Raw genomic sequence first — 21053 nt, 5'->3', positions numbered from 1 at the left:
CAGTAAAAACGTTGAATTTGCATAATATAAAGCATTTGACTTATTAGGTGTTAAAAACCAGAGGCCCCAGTAACAGTTTAACATGTTTTGTGCCTGCAGAAATTACCAACCACTTATTCATGGGCAGTGGTAGTTCAATTTATTTATGTTTATTTTTTTAATTTTCCTCTTCAGCTGTATCTAATAAGTTAAGATTTGACTTAACATCACATATGAGATGACACCAGCCTAGAGAGTGAACACTTGGTCTCCTTGCTGAACAATTGTCCTTTGAAGCGACAGGAACATCCATCATACATCTAATATGAATATTTCAGAGTTTGCTTGACAGATTTTCAGTGGTAAAGTGGTGAACTTGTGAAACGGTTACTAATAAGAGAAAATTCATTTTTTGAGTTGCAATCCAAAGCAAACTTCAGATTTATTTTATCACTTACATAATTTCAAAAACTGATATTTAAATATATAAATATGTTGACTGTAATGTGATAAACCTACAGTATTGTTAAGGAATTAAGCAATAAAAGATGAAGTGTATAGTACTATGACATTTAGTTGTGCACAGAATTATTCTAATTTAAAAAAGGTCTTTAATTATTCTTTGTAACAAAGTTTCAAAAATATTCTAAGGAATGAGATAAAAGGAAACATTAAACTACCTCACCACCCAAAGGAACTTTAGGTAATTTATTCCAATCCTTATTTTATTAAATTATATCTGCTTTAAAGGGTCTTATTATTGAATTTGTTTCATTTTAATTTAATGTGTTCAGTCTGTCGGGCCCTGAACATATTCCCAAGGATGCCTTTATTCCTATTTTCCAGGTAAATTATAAAGTTCCAAGTAATTCTGTGACATAATGGGATTTTTCAAGCATTAACAGGTTTGCAAATAACATGGTAACATTCAATGATGTTGTTTAACTTTACTTCCTTATGTTATGCATAATCACTTCACAGTTAACCACATTTATAACTTTCATTTTAGGAATTTCTTTGGCACAGAAGGTGGTAGCTGGCTGTGCTACAAAACATTTGCTTCTACTTGAAGTTGGTGGTAATGCTTAGCCTCTTTCAATATGTGACGGAATCTATATTTCCAGATTGTTTCTGTGTTTTTAGGGTAGAGGTCAGAGCCTGGTTGAAGGACAACACCCTGCATTTCTGGGGCTCTGGCACAAACAGAGAGCGGCAGGGAGACATAGCATGCATGCTTGAAGATGGTGTGCAAAACCCAACCATGGGACCTGGAGAGATGTGTGAAAAGTTGTTCAGGTGACCGGCGTTTTGAGCATACAACAAGGCCACCTGACAAGATTAGTCCAGGCTGGAGAAACTGCAGGAGTGCAAAAGCACGATTCTCAGAGCAGCTGTGGGAGCAGCGGTGGCACAAGGCTGAAGGGCAGTAGCTGTTCAGTGAGCTGAGGCTTAGAGAAGCCCGGGAACACCAGTTGTTTGATGCTTCTGGGAGCAAGGGCTCAGAGAAGCCCAAGAGCAATAGTTGCTTGATGCAGCTGGGAGCTGGGGCTCAGAGAAGCCTGGGTGCTGCAGCTGTTGGTAGCCAGAGAGAAGTGTCAGCTGAGTGAAGCTCAAGAAGTATCTGTTCAGTGCAGTCAATGAGCAGTGGTTGCTTAGTGCAACTAAAGAGCTGGGATTGTGCTGGTGATTAGATGCTGGGGTGTGCAGCCTTGTAAATCCAGTGGGATACAATCTCGGGAGAAGAGATTGTGCAACTGGGAGGTGAGCAGTTATTGGGCAGGTTAAGTTGGAGTTGCTGTTGAAGAGAAATCAGAGGCCAAGTCCTTATGGAGAGGAGCTGAAATCCTTAGTGAGGGATTTAAATGTTTTTATTTTAAATGTTAAAAAGTTTAAATGATTTTTGTGGTTCACAGTGATCATTAATATCTGGGTGGACTACTGAGAAAATTCATGGAATCTGTTTTGGTTGTGTCTGCCCTTCAATGTGTAATTTATAGTGTATATATATATAATATATCTATATATTATCTATAGTATATATATATATATATTATTCATACTAGACCATGGTTTGCTGGTTAAGTCATGTTTAACTTATTAACTCTGGATGTTAAGAGTATAGGATAGATAGTATTGACTGTTTGCTTTGTTGACTCTTGTATAGTAACATTTCTTCTGTTTGTTTGAAATCATGGAATCTTGTGGCTTTTTCTCTTAGTAAATAACTGGGATTTCAAATTTTGTCTCCTTAACACCAAAAGTTACTGGTTCCTAACCAGACTGTAACAAATAAGAGATCCAGTTACTCACAATACAGAAATTGAAGTGCAGAGGAAGTCATCAACCACTTAAGAGAGACTGATGAATTTCTGAGGAGGCTTAGATAAACGGCTGCCACCTATGCACAAATTCTCAGCAGCCCTGGAGATATCTCTGCTTATTTTGTTCCTTCAAAATGCTATGCTTACCTTCTGAGAAACACTCTCTGCTACCTCAAGAGATATTTACATTCCTTGCCCTGTTATACATGTCAATCAGTGGGTCACACCTTTTTTGATTTGATGTAATTTTTGCAACTCAACTCCACAAGGGATTGGATTGCAGCTTACCAGAACATAGGGAAAAGGTTTCTACTTTATCTTTTGCCTACAACTTAATTATTTTCAAACTTTGTTCTTGAGGTATGAACATTGCTTGCAAAACAAGCATTTGTTGCCCATCTCTAATTGACCTTGAGAAGGTCATAGTGAGTCCCCTTCTTGAACCACTACAGTCCATGTGCTGTTAAGGAGGAAGTTTTGACCCAGTGACAATGAAGGAATGGTGATTTATTTCCATGCCAGATGGTGTGTGATTTGGAGCAGTACTTGCAGGTGGCAGTGTTGCCATGCATTTGCTGCCCATGTTCTCCGAGATAGGAGAGGTAGCGGGTTTGGAAGGTGCTGTGGAAGGAGCCTTGGTGAATTACTAATAATAATAATCTACTCTAAGTAACCATTATTTAAGGAATATGACAAATTGAATAGATTCAGTTGTGCTATTTTTTCAAATCAATTGTTTTGTAGATTTAGAGTTTAGAGTTCCTAGATTCTAAATATATTTCAACTGATTAGTCTCTAAATCTGCCATGGGAGACTTCAGCATTGAACTTAACCCTGTTTGTGTGGGATGTTAAACATTGCCTACCCATCTGCCGCCATCCTCCCCACACTCCCAACCCTGCAATTTTTAAGTCGCAGATTTTTGGAAGCACCAGAAGCACCCACCAAAGACATTCTGGGATCTCATAAATATTTAAGTTCCAGTGTCTGAGACGTAATTCAGCCATGGTACACAAACTTAATACTGAAATGTGAAAACTGGTCAGGTCCAGAAGCAGTCTACATAAGTTCCATTTAATTTGTTTTAAGGATTCTTGTGGCAAACACAGAGTACTGCACACAGCCTGGCCCCACATGAAAAGCTTGCAGTCACTCTTTCCTGGACTGCTCCCACCTTCCTTGACCACGAGAGTTACAATCTCCCCACTGGTCCAATTCCCATCATTATTCTTGCTGGGTCTATTTCCTTGGGTGTCTAATAGTGGCCTCCAGCCATGCAATCCCCGCTGTCCCCCCTACTCCGCAGGCCAGTTTCCACACTAATCCTGGTGGCTTCAGATGGGACTAAGGGTCAGAACGCCAAATGAGGCATGACAAAAAAAAATGCCTAGGTCCCACACTAGGTTGGTACTTCCCTCTCACACTGCCTCCTGCACCCACCCCAAGCTAAGATTGGGGCTTTGTTTAGAAACCATTGATCCCAGCCAGCAGCTAAAATGGGTAGCTTGACTAAAACTAATTAAACTGAATCCTGGCTGTTTATTTTCAGAGTTACCCCATTAGAATACTAGCTGGAAGGTCATTAATTGAAATCCCAGCTTTGAATAATATTCAAATCCCTGTGTTCTGGATGAATTGCATCACATTCAAGTCAGGGGTCACGAACACACAATGTGTGCAGGAGAGGAATGACCAGCAATAGGTGTTGCATTTTGCAGAACTGTACATCAAACTGATGACTACTGAGCAACACTGAAGGAAGTTGAAGAGAAATTACCCAGCTAGGTGAAGAAATATAAATGAGGGGCAAGAGAGGGATGCAGCAGCAAGTGAATCCATGAGGGAACTTTCAGTAAATAGTGTAAAATCACAACTGAGATTTTAAAAGTTTATAAACGTTTTAATTTCTCTATCATCTATTGAATGGATCAGAAACTTAGCAGCTATTCCATAATATCTGGTTATATTAGTTATGATTGGTATCACATTGAAATCAAGATGTGATGATGAACAAGTCTTGGGTCAGGAAAATCCTGGTTCTTCATGGGTACACTATTTGCTTTGTAATTGTCCCATTGAAATGGGTTATGGTCACTGCAGCTCATTGTTTATATAAGGGATGAATTACTGCACAATTAAACCATGAAGTTTGTAGTGGAAGCCAAAGACGATGGCTTCCTTTTTTTAATGCTTACTTAGAGGAAAGTGCAGCTCATCCGAAGCAAGATATTAGACAAGATGTCTGATAATATAAGGGCAGTAAATAGGTTGACAGAGGAGGCAAAAGGGTAGAGTTGAGTGTCGCCACCATACATGCAGAAGCTGACACATGTTTGCAGATGTTGTGGCCATGTGGCAGATTCCTGGAGTGGTCTAGAGGTGACAGTGTGGGTAGGCAAGATAATTCTCTGACAACAGGGAAAAATGGATCCAAGAGAGGGTAACCTCACTGTTAGAGTCAATGGAGAACAGAAATTGGAGGAAGATGGTATGATCAACCAGGTAAAAGGATCCATAGAGATGGAGAACGAGGAGGATGGATAATGCACCATAATCACAGTCAAAAGGTGATCATTTGTGACTTTGATTAGAACTGTTTTGGTGTTGTGGCAGGAAAGGAAACTTGATTGGAGAGATTCAAACATGTAAGGTGGGAAACATGCATATGTATTTGAGGGGCAACAACATGATCAACATAATTGGTGAGGGATAGGAGGTTGGAGAAGAAGCAGGACAGCAAAGACAAAGGGTTTTAGAGTGGGCATTTGCGAAGGGCAGTGATGATGGCTGTTTTAGAAAGGAAGGGGGTATACCTGAGGAGAAGGAACTTAAGATATAAAGAAAAAGTTGGTGGTCGAGAAATAAGCTGTGATTTATCTTTGCTCTCAAGGATAATCCTGGACTAGTAGGTGGTTTTGACAGAGGAGAACGAGGCCTGTTTTCATTTGTTGTAGTCAAAGGAACCGAGGGAATGGTGCAAGGCCAGGAAGATGAGCCACTGCTAGAGACTAACTGGACAAGTAAGAGTGGAACGAGTCAGGACAACCGAGGTGTTGGAGGAGCATTTCTTGATTATTAGCATCAAAGGTTGCAGGGTGCTTGAGAAGAGTAAATGTACCATAGTCACACTCACAATTTGTCACGTTGGATGGGCTGTTTCAATACTTTGGAAACCCGACTGGTCAGATTCACAAAGATCATTGCAGGAAAGGTGCACATGCATTTGGAAGGCGACAATAAATTCCAGGACTTTGAAGAGGAAAGGGAGGTTGAAGAAAAGAAAGTAGTTTATACCGATTGAGGAGTCATGACCGATGTCTTGAAAACTACAGAAATTCTAAAAATTGGCCTTTTGAAGTTTCTCTGCATTTCAGGGTTTCTCAAGGCACCTGCCAGCCTATGACAAAGTGGGGTTTTCCTCACAGCTGCCCAGTAAAACTAGCCTAAAATCAGTTGCATGAGATAATATATCAATTGCAACTTGTTCCTCTTTATGTTTTATATAATGGGAATCTTTTAATACAGTTTTAAGCCGCTGAGCCAATTTGTTATGATGTTCAAAAATTAAAATTACATTTACAATCATATGGAGCCAAATACAATTAAATACAAAATACAAAGGGACCAGAAGTGGCAATGGACAGCACAGACTGCCAGGGATTCGAGCACCAAGATCTCAATTACCAGAGAAGTAGGCAAGCTCTGTCACTGGTTAATGAATTCAACAAAACCAAAAGTCTGTAAACTATATGAGGAAAAATGTGCATTTTTATACTATCGTTATTGATTTCATCAAACATCATAGAGTAATTAATGCTTTAAAATGAACTTGTAGTATTCAACAAAGGCAACCTTGTGATGTCATTTTGTAGTAATACTTCATCTGTTTGGCACTTTAACATATTGGCTGGGATTTTCTGGCCCTGTCGCTAGGCGGGACCCGCCGTGGGCGAGGGGGCGCTCCAGCCAGGGGTCCACTGACCTGCAGGGGGACCGGAAGATCGCGGTGGTGGCAGGCGGGTGCGGAAAATCCCACCCATTGAAGTTGAGTACGCCTTTGGCTTAATGATCACTTTCCCATCACTGAATCCTGCTCAGTCCCAGGAGGTGATGGCCAGCGCTCTGGCTTTGAAATCTGAACATCCAGCAGAATACATGCACTCAATGGGCGTTTGTGAGTTATAGGCATCTTATTATGTTCTGCCTCTATTCTTTCTATTTTCACTCACTGAGTTCTACATTTGTATAGCAATTATGGCTTTATTTAGTGTGTAATGTACCTTGAAGAATAATACTTGTTAGGCAAGATCACATGATCTGTCGTAACCAACAGGAGTAATGAGGGCTACCTCAGCAGTCAGAGTAGAGATAGATTTGGAGTTGAAAGCACACGTGTAGTTGCTGCTGAGTACATTGTAAATAAACTTAAGGCTGAAGTTTCTGGTTGGCCGGGTGGGGCGGTGCGGGAGTGGGCGCAGATCTAATCGCCGCTTGCGATTGGGTCCGTGCCGCCATTTTACGTGGATGGGCCAATTAATGCCTGCCCAGCGTACTTCACGACTCCTGTGCACAGTGGGAGTGGGTGGGCGGCGGCAGGTGCGCTCAGGCCGTCGGGTCCAATGGCGATCCAGCAGCCTGTATAAAGGAAGGACTGGCAGCCCTGGAAAGGCTGCTCACAATGGCTGTGCAAAGGGCTGTGCAGAGGGGCAATGAAGTTCATGCAAGTCCATCGGCCATGGTAGGCCATCGGGGCAGGCCAGGCTGGAGGGTAGGGCGGAGGGCCAGTGTGCCCCTCATTTTTTGGGTGATTGCCTTGCTGGTCTCATTGAGGAGGTGGGAGCATGGCGGGAGGTGCTGGTTTCCCAGGATGGGAGGGGGAAGCCTTGCATCTTTGTGTGAGTCTAAAACAAAAACAGAATTACCTGGAAAAACTCAGCAGGTCTGGCAGCATCGGCGGAGAAGAAAAGAGTTGACGTTTCGAGTCCTCATGACCCTTCAACAGACGATGCTGCCAGATCTGCTGAGTTTTTCCAGGTAATTCTGTTTTTGTTTTGGATTTCCAGCATCCGTAGGTTTTTGTTTTTATCTTTGTGTGTGTTCGGCAGCAGTGGGGTGAAGAGGCACTGGAGCCCTGATATGTCCCACTCTGGTTGAGGTGGGCCGTGCATGAAGCAAGTCCACGTGCAATTTACACTAATCAATGCTCGTCTTTCATTTTCAGGAAAAGAATGCTCACAACGCGGCAGAGCGTGTGAGGACTGGTGGTGGCCAGGCGCAGATCGCTATTCTTAGCCGGTTTGAGCAGGAGGCCCTGGATTTGGAGAGGCGCCAAGTACCCAGGTCCACTGGCATCAGTGAGGCTGGGGTGCCACAGCCAGGTATTTATGCCCAACAGTGAGGTCAGCATTGTTCTCCCAACAGCCTTGGCACTGCTGAATGTTAATTGATTTAATTTTGCATCATGACTTGACCATGGCTTACGGAAGGATGAGCGCATAATGATCCAGAGACAGGGATGCACTTTGTCACTGTCTCCACGTTAACCGATCCACTGTCCTTGTTCTTCCTTTCAGCATCAGCGGAGCAGGGTTGGGAGGAGGAGCAGCAGAGGCCCCCTCTCACACCTGAGGGGCCTGAGTCTCACCAGCATCACACAATCTCTGCGAGGCAGGCACCAGTGCAAATACTAGCACCTTGGTGGGAATTCAAACATCGGCTAGTGTCTCGGGGCACAGTGGTGAGGGCACTTCACAGTCACTGGAGGAGTTGGCAGAGAAAGAGTGTGCTCATGGCGCCAGCAGTTGAAGGTCTGCAGGGGACCAGGCACATGCTCAGTCGGTGGCTGATGATGTGCCTCTGGAGTTGTCCACGACGCAGCAGGGGCAGGAAATACGGCCGGGGTGCGGGAGCATCTGGGGGAGATACATGAGGCTCCGCTTGGCTTGGTCTCCGTGGTGGAGGAGTCTACTTTGACGATTGCTGAAGCAGTGAACCACATGTCCGAGCGCCATGTGTCCTCCATGGAGAGAGTGCCAACTCTCATGGAGAGGATCCTCCAGGAGAGCTGTCAGGGCTTCCTGGGATGCACTGTGACCAGCCAGCCCTCATATCATCATTGACCTCAGCTGGTCATTGCTGGTGTGGGAGATGGTGTGGGCATCAAGTTTCCCAGCTCGGTGCCCATCTATCCACGGTGAACAAGGAGGTCCAAAGCGATCTCATGTCGACGCAGCAGCTGCCTGTCGTCTCTGCGGGCACCTCTCAGGGCGCTCCGGATGAGGGCAGCAGCTTCTTCGCTCCTCTCCCAGTGACTGTTGCATCTGGTGAGGCTGCGATGACTGGGGAGATGCCAACTGTGGAACTGGCAGCACAGGCTCCACGGGCCAGAGGACCACTGCCAAGGTCATCGAGGCCAACAGGATAGCAGAGTCAGCAGGCTGTCTCAGATGCCACTCCAAGTGATGGAGCAGCACCAAGTTGCAGCACCCGGAAACGAAAACATAAGGCATCTTAAGCACACCATGGGTTTTTCACTGGTGCTTTTTTGTTGGCCCGGGATGAGCTCCTTATGATTTGTTCTGATCTGTAACACTATTGTCTTTTTTTTTTTGCATAAGTTTGTTTGCTTGACATATTAAATTCAGATATGTCACCATGGCTAAGGGTGCTTCTTTTCTTCTGCATATGGATGGTTTCCAAAAATGTAATGAGTGCTTTGTTGGACATTCAATTTTATTAATAAGGCCCTTAGTTACTGTTGCCAACCTGGCAGACTTTGCACTTAGGTGTCGAGTATGGAGCCTATAGCCGAGGCTTGTCCTGGAGGTCCATCTGTGGTGTGCTAGCTGAAGGTTCATTGGATTAAAGCCTACCGGGTGTCCCTGCCTCCCTGGAGTACGCCCGGGTCAGCGTCAACCCCCCTCAACATTTCCCTGTGTGTGCTCATCCTCGGACTCACTGCTGGACTCATCGTGTGCAGCCGCAGCCACTGCGTCGACGTCTTCATCGTCCACTGTGTACTCCCTTTCCAGCGCCAGATTGTGGAGACCGCAGCATGCAACCACTAACAGCAACACATGATCTGGGGGGTACTGGAGTGCGCCCCCTGAGCAGTCCAGGCATTGGAAGTGCATCTTGAGAAGACCGATGGCTCTCTCCACCACAGCCCTTGTGGAGGCGTGGCTCCTATCGTGCTCAGCTTCTGTTCTTGGATGGTGGAGAGGTGTGATGAGCTACCTCCTGAGGGGATAGCCCTTGTCTTCCAGCAGCCATCCATCAAGCCAGGCTGGAGCACTGAAGAGCCCTGGCATCTGGGAGTTTCTGAGGATGTAGGCGTCGTGGGAGCTGCTGGGGTACCTTACACAGATTTGTAAAATCTGCATCCTGTGATCACACACTATCTACACTTTCATGGAGTGGAAACCCTTCCTGTTGATGAAGGCACCGGGCTCACCTGCTGGCGCCTTGATGGCCACGTGTGTACAGTCTATTGCACCCTGGACACGAGGGAAGCCAGCAATGGCCATGAAGCCTCCGGCTTGCTGTGCCTGGCTTGCCTGGTCCCGGCGGAAGGTGATGAAGGTCAATGCATGGCTGAACAGGGCGTCTGTTGCTTGACACAAGCGTGGACAGCTGATTGGGAAACACCGCATAGATCACCCGAGCCCTGGAAGGAGCCAGAGGCATAGAAGTTCAGGGCAGCTGTGACCTTCAGAGCCACTGGCATGGGGTGTCCACCCACAGTTACCAGAGATCTCAGGCCCTATCATCTGACAGATATAGTTGACTGTCTCCCTTGAGAGATGAAGCCTCCTTTGGCACTGCACCTCAGACATAATAAGGTTGCTGCTTTGCTGCTTGTATACCCTGGCAGCAGGATAGTGGCGTCTTCTGCGGCCCCTTCCACCTTGCTCCACCTCTTGGCCCTGCACCCCTTGTGCCTGAGCCTGTCCTCCCAAAGGTGGCTCCCCTGGAGGCTGAATTTGCACTCCTGGCCTCCTTCCCCTTTTAGCCCTCTCTTCCTCCTCAGAGGAGCTGTCTCCAGTGGACAGTTCAGCTCCCATTCCCAGGCTAAGGAAAGGCTTCCTGAAACCTGCAGGCCCAGAAAAGATTCCTCACTGCAGAGCGCTGACCTGAAGGTTAAGAGTCCAGACAAAGCAGCTGGTATGCGTTTTGAAGTACTGCAGATCACAGAGGCAAGTTTCAATAACTTTGAAAAATAACTACTTGACAGTGCACACTTGTGACCTCAGTGAGCCCTCTTATCCTGCCCGTGGATGAGGTTTATACAAATGTGTCCTACCTGCCTGCCTGTTGCGCCCGTGCGCCAACCCGAAGATTGCACAGGCACTGAAAAATCGGCATCGATTGGTGAGTCAATGGCCTTAAGTGGCCCTTTAATTAATGGTGGGTGCGCATCAGACATCATTGTGCGCCCGCCCAACAAAATATCGTAATGGTGCGCAGTGACATCAGAGCGCTCGCCCAATGTCACATCAACGGGAAAATTCTGCCCTTAATGTTTCCACCCAAAAAGTGCCTCCTGATCAACTCTATCATTAATAGTACAACTCAGTCACCCTACAACAAACTGGCGATGAGGATAAAATAGGGTTGAATAGAGGAAATCAAGTTAGAAAGAAATCGGCACTGTGGCTCGTCCAGTGATTGTAAGTAGCAAGCTCCGTTAGAATTGGAGAAGTTATCCCCTCTCAAAATGCCACAATTTGGGAGAATTGATCATTTTGAACCACCTACAGATGATTCGTTTCAATACATAGAATGCCTCATGTTATTTTTTCAAGCGAACAAGATTGCAGGGGAAGAGAAGAGGCGAGGATCCTCTTGAGTACTTTTGGGAGTAAAACCTATAGTCTGATTCGAAGTTTGATGGCACCCATGCCCCAGATTCAAAGAATTTCAACGAATTGGCGGACCTTGTGAAGGGTCACTTGCGTGAAGTCTTCAGTCACGATGCAGAGGTTCAGGTTTAATTCAAGAAATATAGCCACAGGTGAGACAATTGTATGCTATGTGGTAAATTTGGAGCAGCTGAAGGAACATTGAGAGTTAGGCACGACTCTGAATGACATGCTCAGAGATCGTTTAGTGTGTGGTGTCAAAGAGGATTCTATTCATAAAGGATTATTGTACGAAGTGAATTTGGATTTCAAGATGGCGTTACAGATAGCGCCGACCATGGAAAGTGCAGTAAGTGAGTCAAAAGCAATACAGGGTGCACAAAATGGCACCGTCCTCCACATCAGGCAATACTAAAAATCCTAAGGGCAGAATCTTCCCAGGTTGGCACTAAGTGCACTAGCAGGTGGGAAAAAGGACGTTTTACCCACTGGCCACAATGGCTGGTTTTCATGCTGTATCATCCCAATCACGCCTCATTAATCATGCATTCCTGGGAAACATGTTGTTTCGCTGGCAGGCAGCCTCTGATTCACCCGCCATGCCGTCACCTTGCTGCTTCCTCATGCTGGATGCCATATTTAAATGTGCAGCCGCACGCACACCTCGCAGTACTTCCAGCCCAGAATTTTTGCACAGAAGACATGGCCCTGAAATGCAAGAAGATTGCAGTCCTAAGGCTGTGGACCCCGATTCAATGATGCAGCCCTGTAACACCTTCTTGACACTGCTGTAGCCTGCCATGATGTCCTCTACCCCTGCTTTGGCTGCAGGAGGACCATCAGTGTCACCACTCTGGCTTGGGAGGTGTTGGCAGTGGTGGTCAGTGCCAATTCTGCACAGATTAGGTTCACCATCCAGTGCAGAAAGAGGATGAATGATCTCAGCCGTGTCGCCAGGGTAAGTCAACCAGGTCATGACTCTAAACTCTCACAGTCACAAACGCATCACACATTCACTGGCATCTCACTCACTGTCAGCTCAAGGGACATCACCACTCACTCTCTCACACACATACCCTCACATCACCATCTGGACTCATCTCCTCTGGAGGCTGCCTCCTCAGCCCTCACCATCTTGAGGCCACTTGCACAGATCAACTTGTGCCCCACACAAACCCTGGGATACCCACCTTCCCCAGTAATGCCCTAGCCCCGCAGCCTCTTCCCCTGCCTTAGGCCACTTCTCCCCCTTCCCAAAGCAAGCCCTAGCCTTGCAGCCATTGAGAAGCCAACCCCACCATATGGCTGGTCTGGTAGGTAGAGACCTGTCCATGAGCCCCCCTAAAAGTGATGTGGCGCTCTCTGTAAAGTTGGCGTTAATGACCGTGGGTGCTGCCCAAAGCAAGGTAGGCAAACAAACCTCAAAGTCCCGAGCGAAGTGAGCTCGCCAGGTGCACTTCACTTATGTACAGTTGTGAAACATGTTGTGCCCGGATGATCCAGCAGGGGGGATGATTCTGGCGAGTTGGGCTTATAATGATGTGCAGATATATTACGATGAAGTTCCCAATGTGCGGAGTGGATGATTGCAAACTGATTTCACGATGTTGTGAAACTGATTTTTGGCCTTCCCGCCATAATGTCCACTCACACCTGCCATGATGCCCGATGGCAATGGGCATGGCAAGTTCTGCCCTAAAAATCCACCCATTCTAATTAAGGTCTCAAACATTTAAGTATAAGAGCATCAGATCAACTTTAACCCTATGGGACTAGTTTTGAGACCAAACTACAAAGCTGAAATTAATCCTAAATGAAAAATGTAATTTGTTTTGTCATCCTAATTTATGAAGAAGGAAAATGTGCAAATAGGATTAGGCCATTCAACCCCTATTCTACTGTTCAGTCAGTTCATACGTCATCAGTTTCTCAACTCAACTGCTTCATAGACCTCGAATCCTATCTTTATAATTTAACCCTTTAGGCCTTTGCAATTGGCCTAAAATCCCAGTGCAATGCAGCAGAAGCACCTTATGTGTCTGGCAGCAGGACTATCGCAAAATGGTTCACCAGCCTCATTAAGACTGCACGACTGAACTGCAAGTACCATTCTTTAACTGGTGTAAAGTACTTTGGGAAATTCTGATGTTGTGAAAGGCACTATATAAATGAAAATTCCTTTCTTTGAATTTACAGCTCCAGAGGCAGCTTGCTGGTTCTGGTAGAGAAAGGGGGTGGGAAAGGGGTCAGCAAGATATGCTGGTGCTGAGGCCGTCCATGAAACTCAGGAGAGCCAGGTAGGGGGAACAGAATTGGGAGTGGCACGAGCAGTTACCAGCAACTGCTTGTGCTTTAAATCTGGAGTTGGCTGGAGCACTCCTGTTCCTCTTGGCTTCATATTAATGGAAGTCAAAAAAATTACAGCTTAGCTTTCTTGTAGCCTCTATTCATTCCTTTCAGGATCAGTTGTATGACTGCTGAATGCCTGAACAAACAGGTCACAACAATGTACTGTGACTGACTGCAGCATGCAATCTGGCAAAGGGGCTTAAACATGCATTAACTCCTTCATTTGCAGATGCAATGGGCCTAACAGCAGTATCAGATGCATACCTTGGCTGTTTACTGAACAGCCCTAACCATTATGATGGGCAGCAAACTTCTGGCAAGGAATGGAATTCCCTTTAGTTTGGATAGTGAAGAAGGATGAGTTTGAGCTCTCTCATGATGTTCTTCCTAGTTGGATGATTAGTGAACAAGACACACTGCACTGCTAAGATTCACATTCAACAACTGTGGAATCAAACCATAGCAAGGAGTCAACTCATCTGGCGATGAAGTGACACGAGAAAGTCAGTAACAAAATAAAAGTAAAAGATCAATCAGTCAGTCATAAGCTAATAGCCGTTCAACTTGCAATTTTTGGTTTTGACTTAGGAAAGTGAGCTAGGCCATTTAGCTTAACGGTATCTGCAGTCGTTATATTACACAACAGCTGTTCAGACCAACAGCTACTTGTAGTGGAAATTAATCCACTGTGATGAACATTAAGTTCACTTTGAAGTTCATGGCTCTGTGCACAAATGGCTTTATGAGCATTACCCTTAGAGTCTGTAATGTACATGGTCACATTGATTAGGTGTAAAGATTTTTAGTGATAATACAGCTTTCAGAAGCATTCAATTTATGTCAATTTATTAAAATGATTAAAGCTTGCCCGAAAGTTGTTGGAAATTTTCCAATGACACTTACCTGCCTCGTCATAGGCGGCAGAGAGTTTTTCAAGCACTTTACGGTCTATTGCAAGAATCTGCTGTTCCAGGATTGTTTGATGTGATAACACACTATTTTCCTTATCTTTTTCATAGTCTTGTAGATGTTGCTTCAGAGCCTCAGGCAAGTGTATCTTCACATATTCTGCAGCAGACTGCACAGAAAAAGATAGAAGTGCTCAAAGGAATGTCAACCAAATACTCATGACAGTTTTGTTACAGAATATAGAAACATATATATATATATATATAGTAGGAATTCAACTATTCTCATTGTCATTGAATCTATTTATGTCACATTGTTGGCTGTCAACTTAAACAGAGGTGTTTTAAAATGTGGTACTGATGAAAATTCCATCTCTTGCCCATGGAGCTAAGATCAGGATTTTCAAAATTTTGGAGGATTTCAGAAAATGCATCTGAACCTGAAATTCTCTCCCTTGTGACACATCAAATATTTCTAACTAGAACTACTGAAAACAATCACAATAAAGGGTACGTGATCAATCTATTCCACTGTGCACGTTAATGGAAAGAATGGGAAAGAGAACCATAATATGTAAGAAATAGGGGATCTAAATTGTTTCCTAAAATTGTAAAATATACTTTATGATATAAATATGGCTTAGGTTTGCCTATAAAATTTGAAAAAAACAAAGGCCTGAAACTAACTGTTAAAAAGACCAAAATGATGAGAGTTGAAAAAGAGGCACAGAATAAGGAAAAAAAATAAGTCAACAGTGAGGACATAGAAGTAGTCACCAACTTTACCTACCTGGGCAGCAATTTGAATGATCAACTGAATAACAGTAAAGGAATATGATGCAGAATGGAATGACCAAACAAACTATGACTCCACTAACTAATGTTTGGAAAGATAAATCTATGAGAAAAATTATTAAGCTTAAGCATCTTAAAGATTTGCCATTCAAGGTGCAGAATGTTGGACCACAAAGAAGATAGATAGGAAAAAGATCAGTTCTTTTGAACTTTGATATCCCCAAAAGATGCTCACGGTGAAATGGACTGATAGATGTACGAATGAGTGGTCATTATAACAGGTGGCAGTTGACAACACAGGCAAATTGTTATCAGTGGTGGACAGGCAAAAGTTGAAATAGAAACATATGAACAAGGAGCATGAGTAGGCCACTGAGCCCTTCAAGCATGCTCCGCCATTCAATAAGACCATGGCTGATCTGATTGTAACCTCCCTCCTAACCCTGATAACCTTCCACCCCTTGTTAATCAAGAATCTATCTCGTTCTGCCTTAAAAAAATTTGAAGACTCTGCTTCCACTGCCTTTTGAGGAAGAGAATTCCAAAGACTCATGACCCTCAGAGAAAAAAATTCTCCTCGTCTTTGTCTTAAATGAGTGACCCCTTATTTTTAAACAGTGACCCCTAGTTCTAGGTTACCCCACAAGAGGTAAGATCCTCTCCAAATTCACTCCGTCAAGACCTCTCAGAAACTTAAAGGCTTTGATCAAGTCAGCTCTTACCCTTCTAAACTCCAGCGGATACAAGCCTAACCTGTCCAACCTTTCCTCATAATTCAATCTGCCCATTCCTGGTACTATCCTAGTAAACCTTCTCTGAACTGCTTTGGGCATGTGGCATGAAGCAATAGTATAGAAAAGATGAAGCTGGAAGGAATAGTAGAGGGAAAACGTGGTATAGATAGGCAGACCAGATGGAGGGATAACATCATGGAACTAATGGGCTTGAGTTTCAAGAGGGCACTGAGAGCGACACGAGATGGATGCAGCTGGAGGATGAGAGTGCATCATACGACAGCAAACTTGGCCTCCTTGAGTTATCTGCACCAAACACACAGAGATTTGCCTTACTCTTTTAAGGGGGATTAATTAGATTAAATTTTGTTTTCTCCTTTAGCTAAATTGTATCGGATTAAGCTTGATCTTTGATAGTCTGTTTGATGTTGTTTATGATTTTAGAGATAAAAGCTATTCCAGTGGCAGAAATATGTTCCAACTATTTGTGCAGTACTGAAACAGTTAGCTGTATTTTGTCGGTTTTCTTGTTTTTTGTGGCTAACTAACCCCACTAGAGAGAGAAAAGATGAAACAGCATTGAAGTGGATTTCTAAAAGTAAAGGCCAGTTTAAAGATGAGAAAAATAACACCACATGGGGTTTTGTTTCATGGAAACAGCCAATCTCAATCCTATTCACTCAGCCCTGCTTCTAATGCATCAGATTTACAGTAGGACATTATCTGAATTGTCCAGAATGTTTCAATAAGTTGCAATATATATTTGCCATTCTCTATAATATAAGTGCACAGTACAAAAGAGACACATTTTAAATTAGCTTCATAGCTGTGAGTTTTGGATGTTATTATTTTGAAATTCAATGGATCCATTTTTAATTTTTCATGATTTGTCCTTTGTAGCAGCCTCAGGAGCTGTTATCTATCCACAGCATCCTTTGGCCAGAGGGAGCAGTTATTGTAATTCCACCTCAGGTGGCAGGTGCCATGTTTGACACAGAGGGAGGTGCTTTATGTCTGTCTTTTCTCTCCTGAACTAACCATTTAGCAATCAAAGGCATCCAACAACCCTGCAAAAACATAGGACATTCTTCACTTCCATGGCTGAACGTTAAACTGTTCACTATGGTTGAAAGTCAAAACTATAGTCCGTGACTGCCAGAGCCCCAATTTTCCAGAAAGAACTGAACTCAACTCAAGTGTAACTTCAGTTTGCCAGTGGCATTTCTGAAGGCAACTGTGAATTTGCCTAATACTTGCAGGTACAATCATTAAAGAATCTTCCATGTCTAAGAATCTGCCAGTATTTTTCTGAGTTCTGAAGGTCAGGTAATGGCAAAAACAAATATTACAATTGAGCAGCAAGAGGTCAGGACAATGTGAAAGACCAACTGTCATGATTATATGACTTGTGCATGAGTGATATCAATCTGTAATTTCTCTAGCTTATCAAGCATATATATTGAACTGTTTAAAAAGGACATTTTAAAAGCAAAGAAAGACACTGACTTAAGATGGTTGCGACAAATCAGGTATTGTAAATTGACCAGTTTCTGGAAAGTTCCAATGTGAATTACAATTCAGACATGCCACAGCATCCTTCTCTGGAACTTCACACTTGATGTGATTTGTTGAAAACTGTACTGGACCTCATAAGGCTACCTCTCAAGTAGAGACAGAAAGTCTACTAGGGCAAAGGCTATGTGGAAAGATGTTTTTCCTATCTCATCAAGATGGATAATGAATCATTTAGAAGCTAATGGTTGGGACATTATAGGAGGAGCAATAGCCACAGTCGGTTCAGACATCAGCTAAACAAATACCTTCTGAAATCATTATGAGGGCAGGGGTCATGTGACTGGAGCAACCATTTTTGAAATTTCTTTTGAATACAGCGTGCATACTGCTAAAACAGGAATCTGGAAAAGCTGCCAATGAAGTAGTAACAAGCTGCCTTCTCTTCTCTCTCAAGTTAAGATCCTACCTCGATTCCAGTTTAAAATCCAGCACAGAGATAGAGAATTTTCATCAAAAGGAAGCTCTGGTGGGAAAAGCATCAACTTCCAGAAAAGACAGCTTACATTTTAAAAATAAATTGTCTCCGGCAATTGTAGTTTTACATGACCTTCAACTCCTGAAATCTCAAGACAACCATGGAGAAGAATCTGTTGTAGCCAAGGACTCATAAGCAGTGAGCTCTCCATTTTTTTCACCTTTTAGCATTGAACTTTAATTTGGGTAAGGCAGTAACTATCTCCTGTATAGTTTGTAAATTTTGCATGTGTCTGTGTGTGTGTCTGTGGGTTGAGACCTGGTTTTACCTTATTAATTTTGAAAATATCTTTACCTGGGTGGGTTTTTAACTCATTAATAACTAATCCATTTTTGTTTTAAACTTAAGAGCTTGTCAGACTAGTTTCTTTGCAATCAGCACATAAATGGTCAAGCACAGTCAGTGAGTAAATATCTTCATCCTTCTAAATTCACCAAATACCCTGTTACAGTCAAACTTGGAGTGGTAAACGAGGGAGGTCATTTTTACCCCTCCTTATGTGGCTGTAACACCAAAAATATCTGTTTAATCACAGTGTGATCATTAAGCACATAACGAATGATGTTTTCATATTTTACTGCATTTTTGGTTCAAATACACTTTAATTCATTTAATCTTAGCTGTTGAAACTATGAATTGCTTAAACCCCTTTATTTGGTGCTTTAACTGTAGATGGTTTGAGCTTGGTTCATTAAGTAGGGAAGTAAATGTTGTGATTAGCTGTTAAGCAGGATGAATGGTTAGCCGTTTTGCGATTGGCTATTGTATAAGATAGTAGAAAGTTGAGCTCAGTAGCGAGTAGCCAAAATGCTGCCCAAATTTGCCTCAGAAGTGCAGTTGAACAGAAGATGTTTACCAACAGTGTATATATTTTCAAGTTAAACACATGGGGAAGAATTTTCTCCCCATCAGGCGGGCTGGTCGGGAGCAGGCACGGAGCCAATCGCCGCCTGTGATTGGCTGCGCGCTGCCATTTTACTTGGGCGGGCCAATTAAGACCCATCCTGTGTGATGCGCACCCAGAAGTGCTGAGCGCTCCCTCTGTAGATGGGGGTGGAGGAGGGAAAGTTGGGGCTGTGCTCTTCAGCGCATATGCGCCAAAGAGCGCAGAAATCTCCGTGCCTCAGGGAGATTAATTTCACAATAAAACAATGGAAAGAAGAAAAAATAAAATTACTCAGACATGTCTCCTCATGTGACATTGTCACATGAGCTGGGACATGTTTATGAATTTTGATAAAACATTTTATTTAATTAATAAACCCTTCATGAAACCTAATCCCGCCCGTGGATGAGGTTCCATGAAAAATGTGAAGGCTGCCTGGGCTCTTCACCTGCCCGCCAACCTTAAGGTTGGACGGGCAGCCCTGGCAAGTACTTTAATTAATTCATTAATGGCCTTAACAGACCTTTGACAGTTCAGTGTGTGCACAGCTGACTCCGGTGTGCGCCCACCTAACTGAAGAATTGAATGATGCACGACGACGTCAGGACACACGTCCGACATCACTACACATCGTTTTACGCGTCGGCATACCAAGCAGAAGTTTCTGGCCATGACTGCATTGTAGAGTGATGTGTGGGCCCATGGATCCTCAGTGTTTTCAGGTGCAGCATTTATGCACTAAGTTCCGAATTTTTGCACCCGAGTCAGCTGTGCAGAGTTGGAAAATTTCCTGGATCCACAAGCCCGAACCACTAGATTTTTGCTCCATGGAGGTGGGTGCATACTGGAGTTGGGGCGCACCACCCCTGGAAACAGCGTGGAAGCAGCCACAGGGGCTGCCAAGTGCTGAGGCAGGCAGTTTAAAAGGTCCATCTCAGTGCTCTGGCACTTCGTCCCTGTTGAAATAAAAATAGTAAACCACAAAACAGCCCTCATTCCTCACACCCCCCAAGCCCCATCCATGCCAACATATGCCCCTCTACCCACCTCCATGTCCCCTTATAGTCCCTATGCCAACCTGGTGCCAAATCATATCAACTAATGACCCCCACTCATCACCATGGTCCCTTATAAACATTATAAAAGCTTCTTGCCAACTTATGCCAACCCATGGCACCCATCCACCACTCTTTGCCCTTACACCCTCCATGCCAATTCATCCAGTATCTACTTTGGGCAGACTTCAGGAGCCATGCTGAGATGAAATAAAATAAAGTTCCAAGTATCTATTACAGACTTCATTACATAAAAAAACTGCTAAAACTCCATTCAACACATTTAAATCCTTTCAAGTGCTGAATCCCTTGTAGAAACAAACATTTGCATTCAAAGTCCCACATCAAAGACAGCTAATCCCTTTATAACTACTAGGACCTGTCAATCAAACTGTGAACTTACAGGACCCTCCATTGTGATAATGATAGGTTATGGAAGCAGTCAAGCAGTAATGATGCTACAATGATAACCCTCAGGCTCATGTCAACAAACAGCCATTGGAATTATAAGCACTGACTTTTTTCAAAGCAGCAGGCTGGTTTGTATTCAAAATTTATCCAGCTGGGATTTAAATAACTTGACAGCCTGACATTTCCACAGGCCTTATCCACCTTTTACACCAATTCACATCTACTCTTTAAGATCCCAAAAGGGAATCTGATCTCTCCAAATGGGACCTAACCTCTCCAAAGAACTCAGGTAGGTTTAGACCTTTTCCTCAAATTTGTAAACCGTACAAGTCGCATTTCAGAAACCTCGGTGACGAAAATTGCTTCTGAGTGAAGGCAGATGTACTTTTAAATGTGCCATTGCCTCCATGAACCATGTAAGTGTGAAATACGTCCTGTTCCCATTCTCCACCCCAGCTTAAATGGTGGGTGCCTGATACGGGGGTGGGACTTCTGGATTCGAGGCCCCAGTGCCATTTTGCCTAAGGCGCAGAGCCCTTTGGTTTCTGCGAAAATTTGGGCCTAAGTGTTGGAAAATTGAGTCTTTAAACCAGGTGACCTCTGTGCTTGAGCAACAATGAGCCATCCAAAGCAAAGAGAAGATATGGGGTAATAATGGTTATCTCCAAATGTGGTTACTCAAGAGGCAGTTCACAACATGGTAA

At 43.8% G+C, this 21053-nt stretch overlaps 1 protein-coding gene across 1 annotated transcript in view; it reads right to left on the bottom strand.

The window, feature by feature from the left end:
• ppm1lb (protein phosphatase, Mg2+/Mn2+ dependent, 1Lb) overlaps positions 1–21053 on the bottom strand; it is a 177428-nt gene that overhangs the window by 39446 nt on the left and 116929 nt on the right. Inside the window, exon 2 of the mRNA XM_041182763.1 lies at positions 14414–14588. Coding sequence (XP_041038697.1) covers positions 14414–14588 — 175 coding nt within the window. The remainder of the gene's footprint in view (positions 1–14413; positions 14589–21053) is intronic.

This window comes from Carcharodon carcharias, chromosome 2, assembly GCF_017639515.1.
Source record: "Carcharodon carcharias isolate sCarCar2 chromosome 2, sCarCar2.pri, whole genome shotgun sequence".
Lineage (NCBI taxonomy): Eukaryota > Metazoa > Chordata > Chondrichthyes > Lamniformes > Lamnidae > Carcharodon > Carcharodon carcharias.
This window is presented reverse-complemented; position numbering and strand designations above follow the sequence as displayed.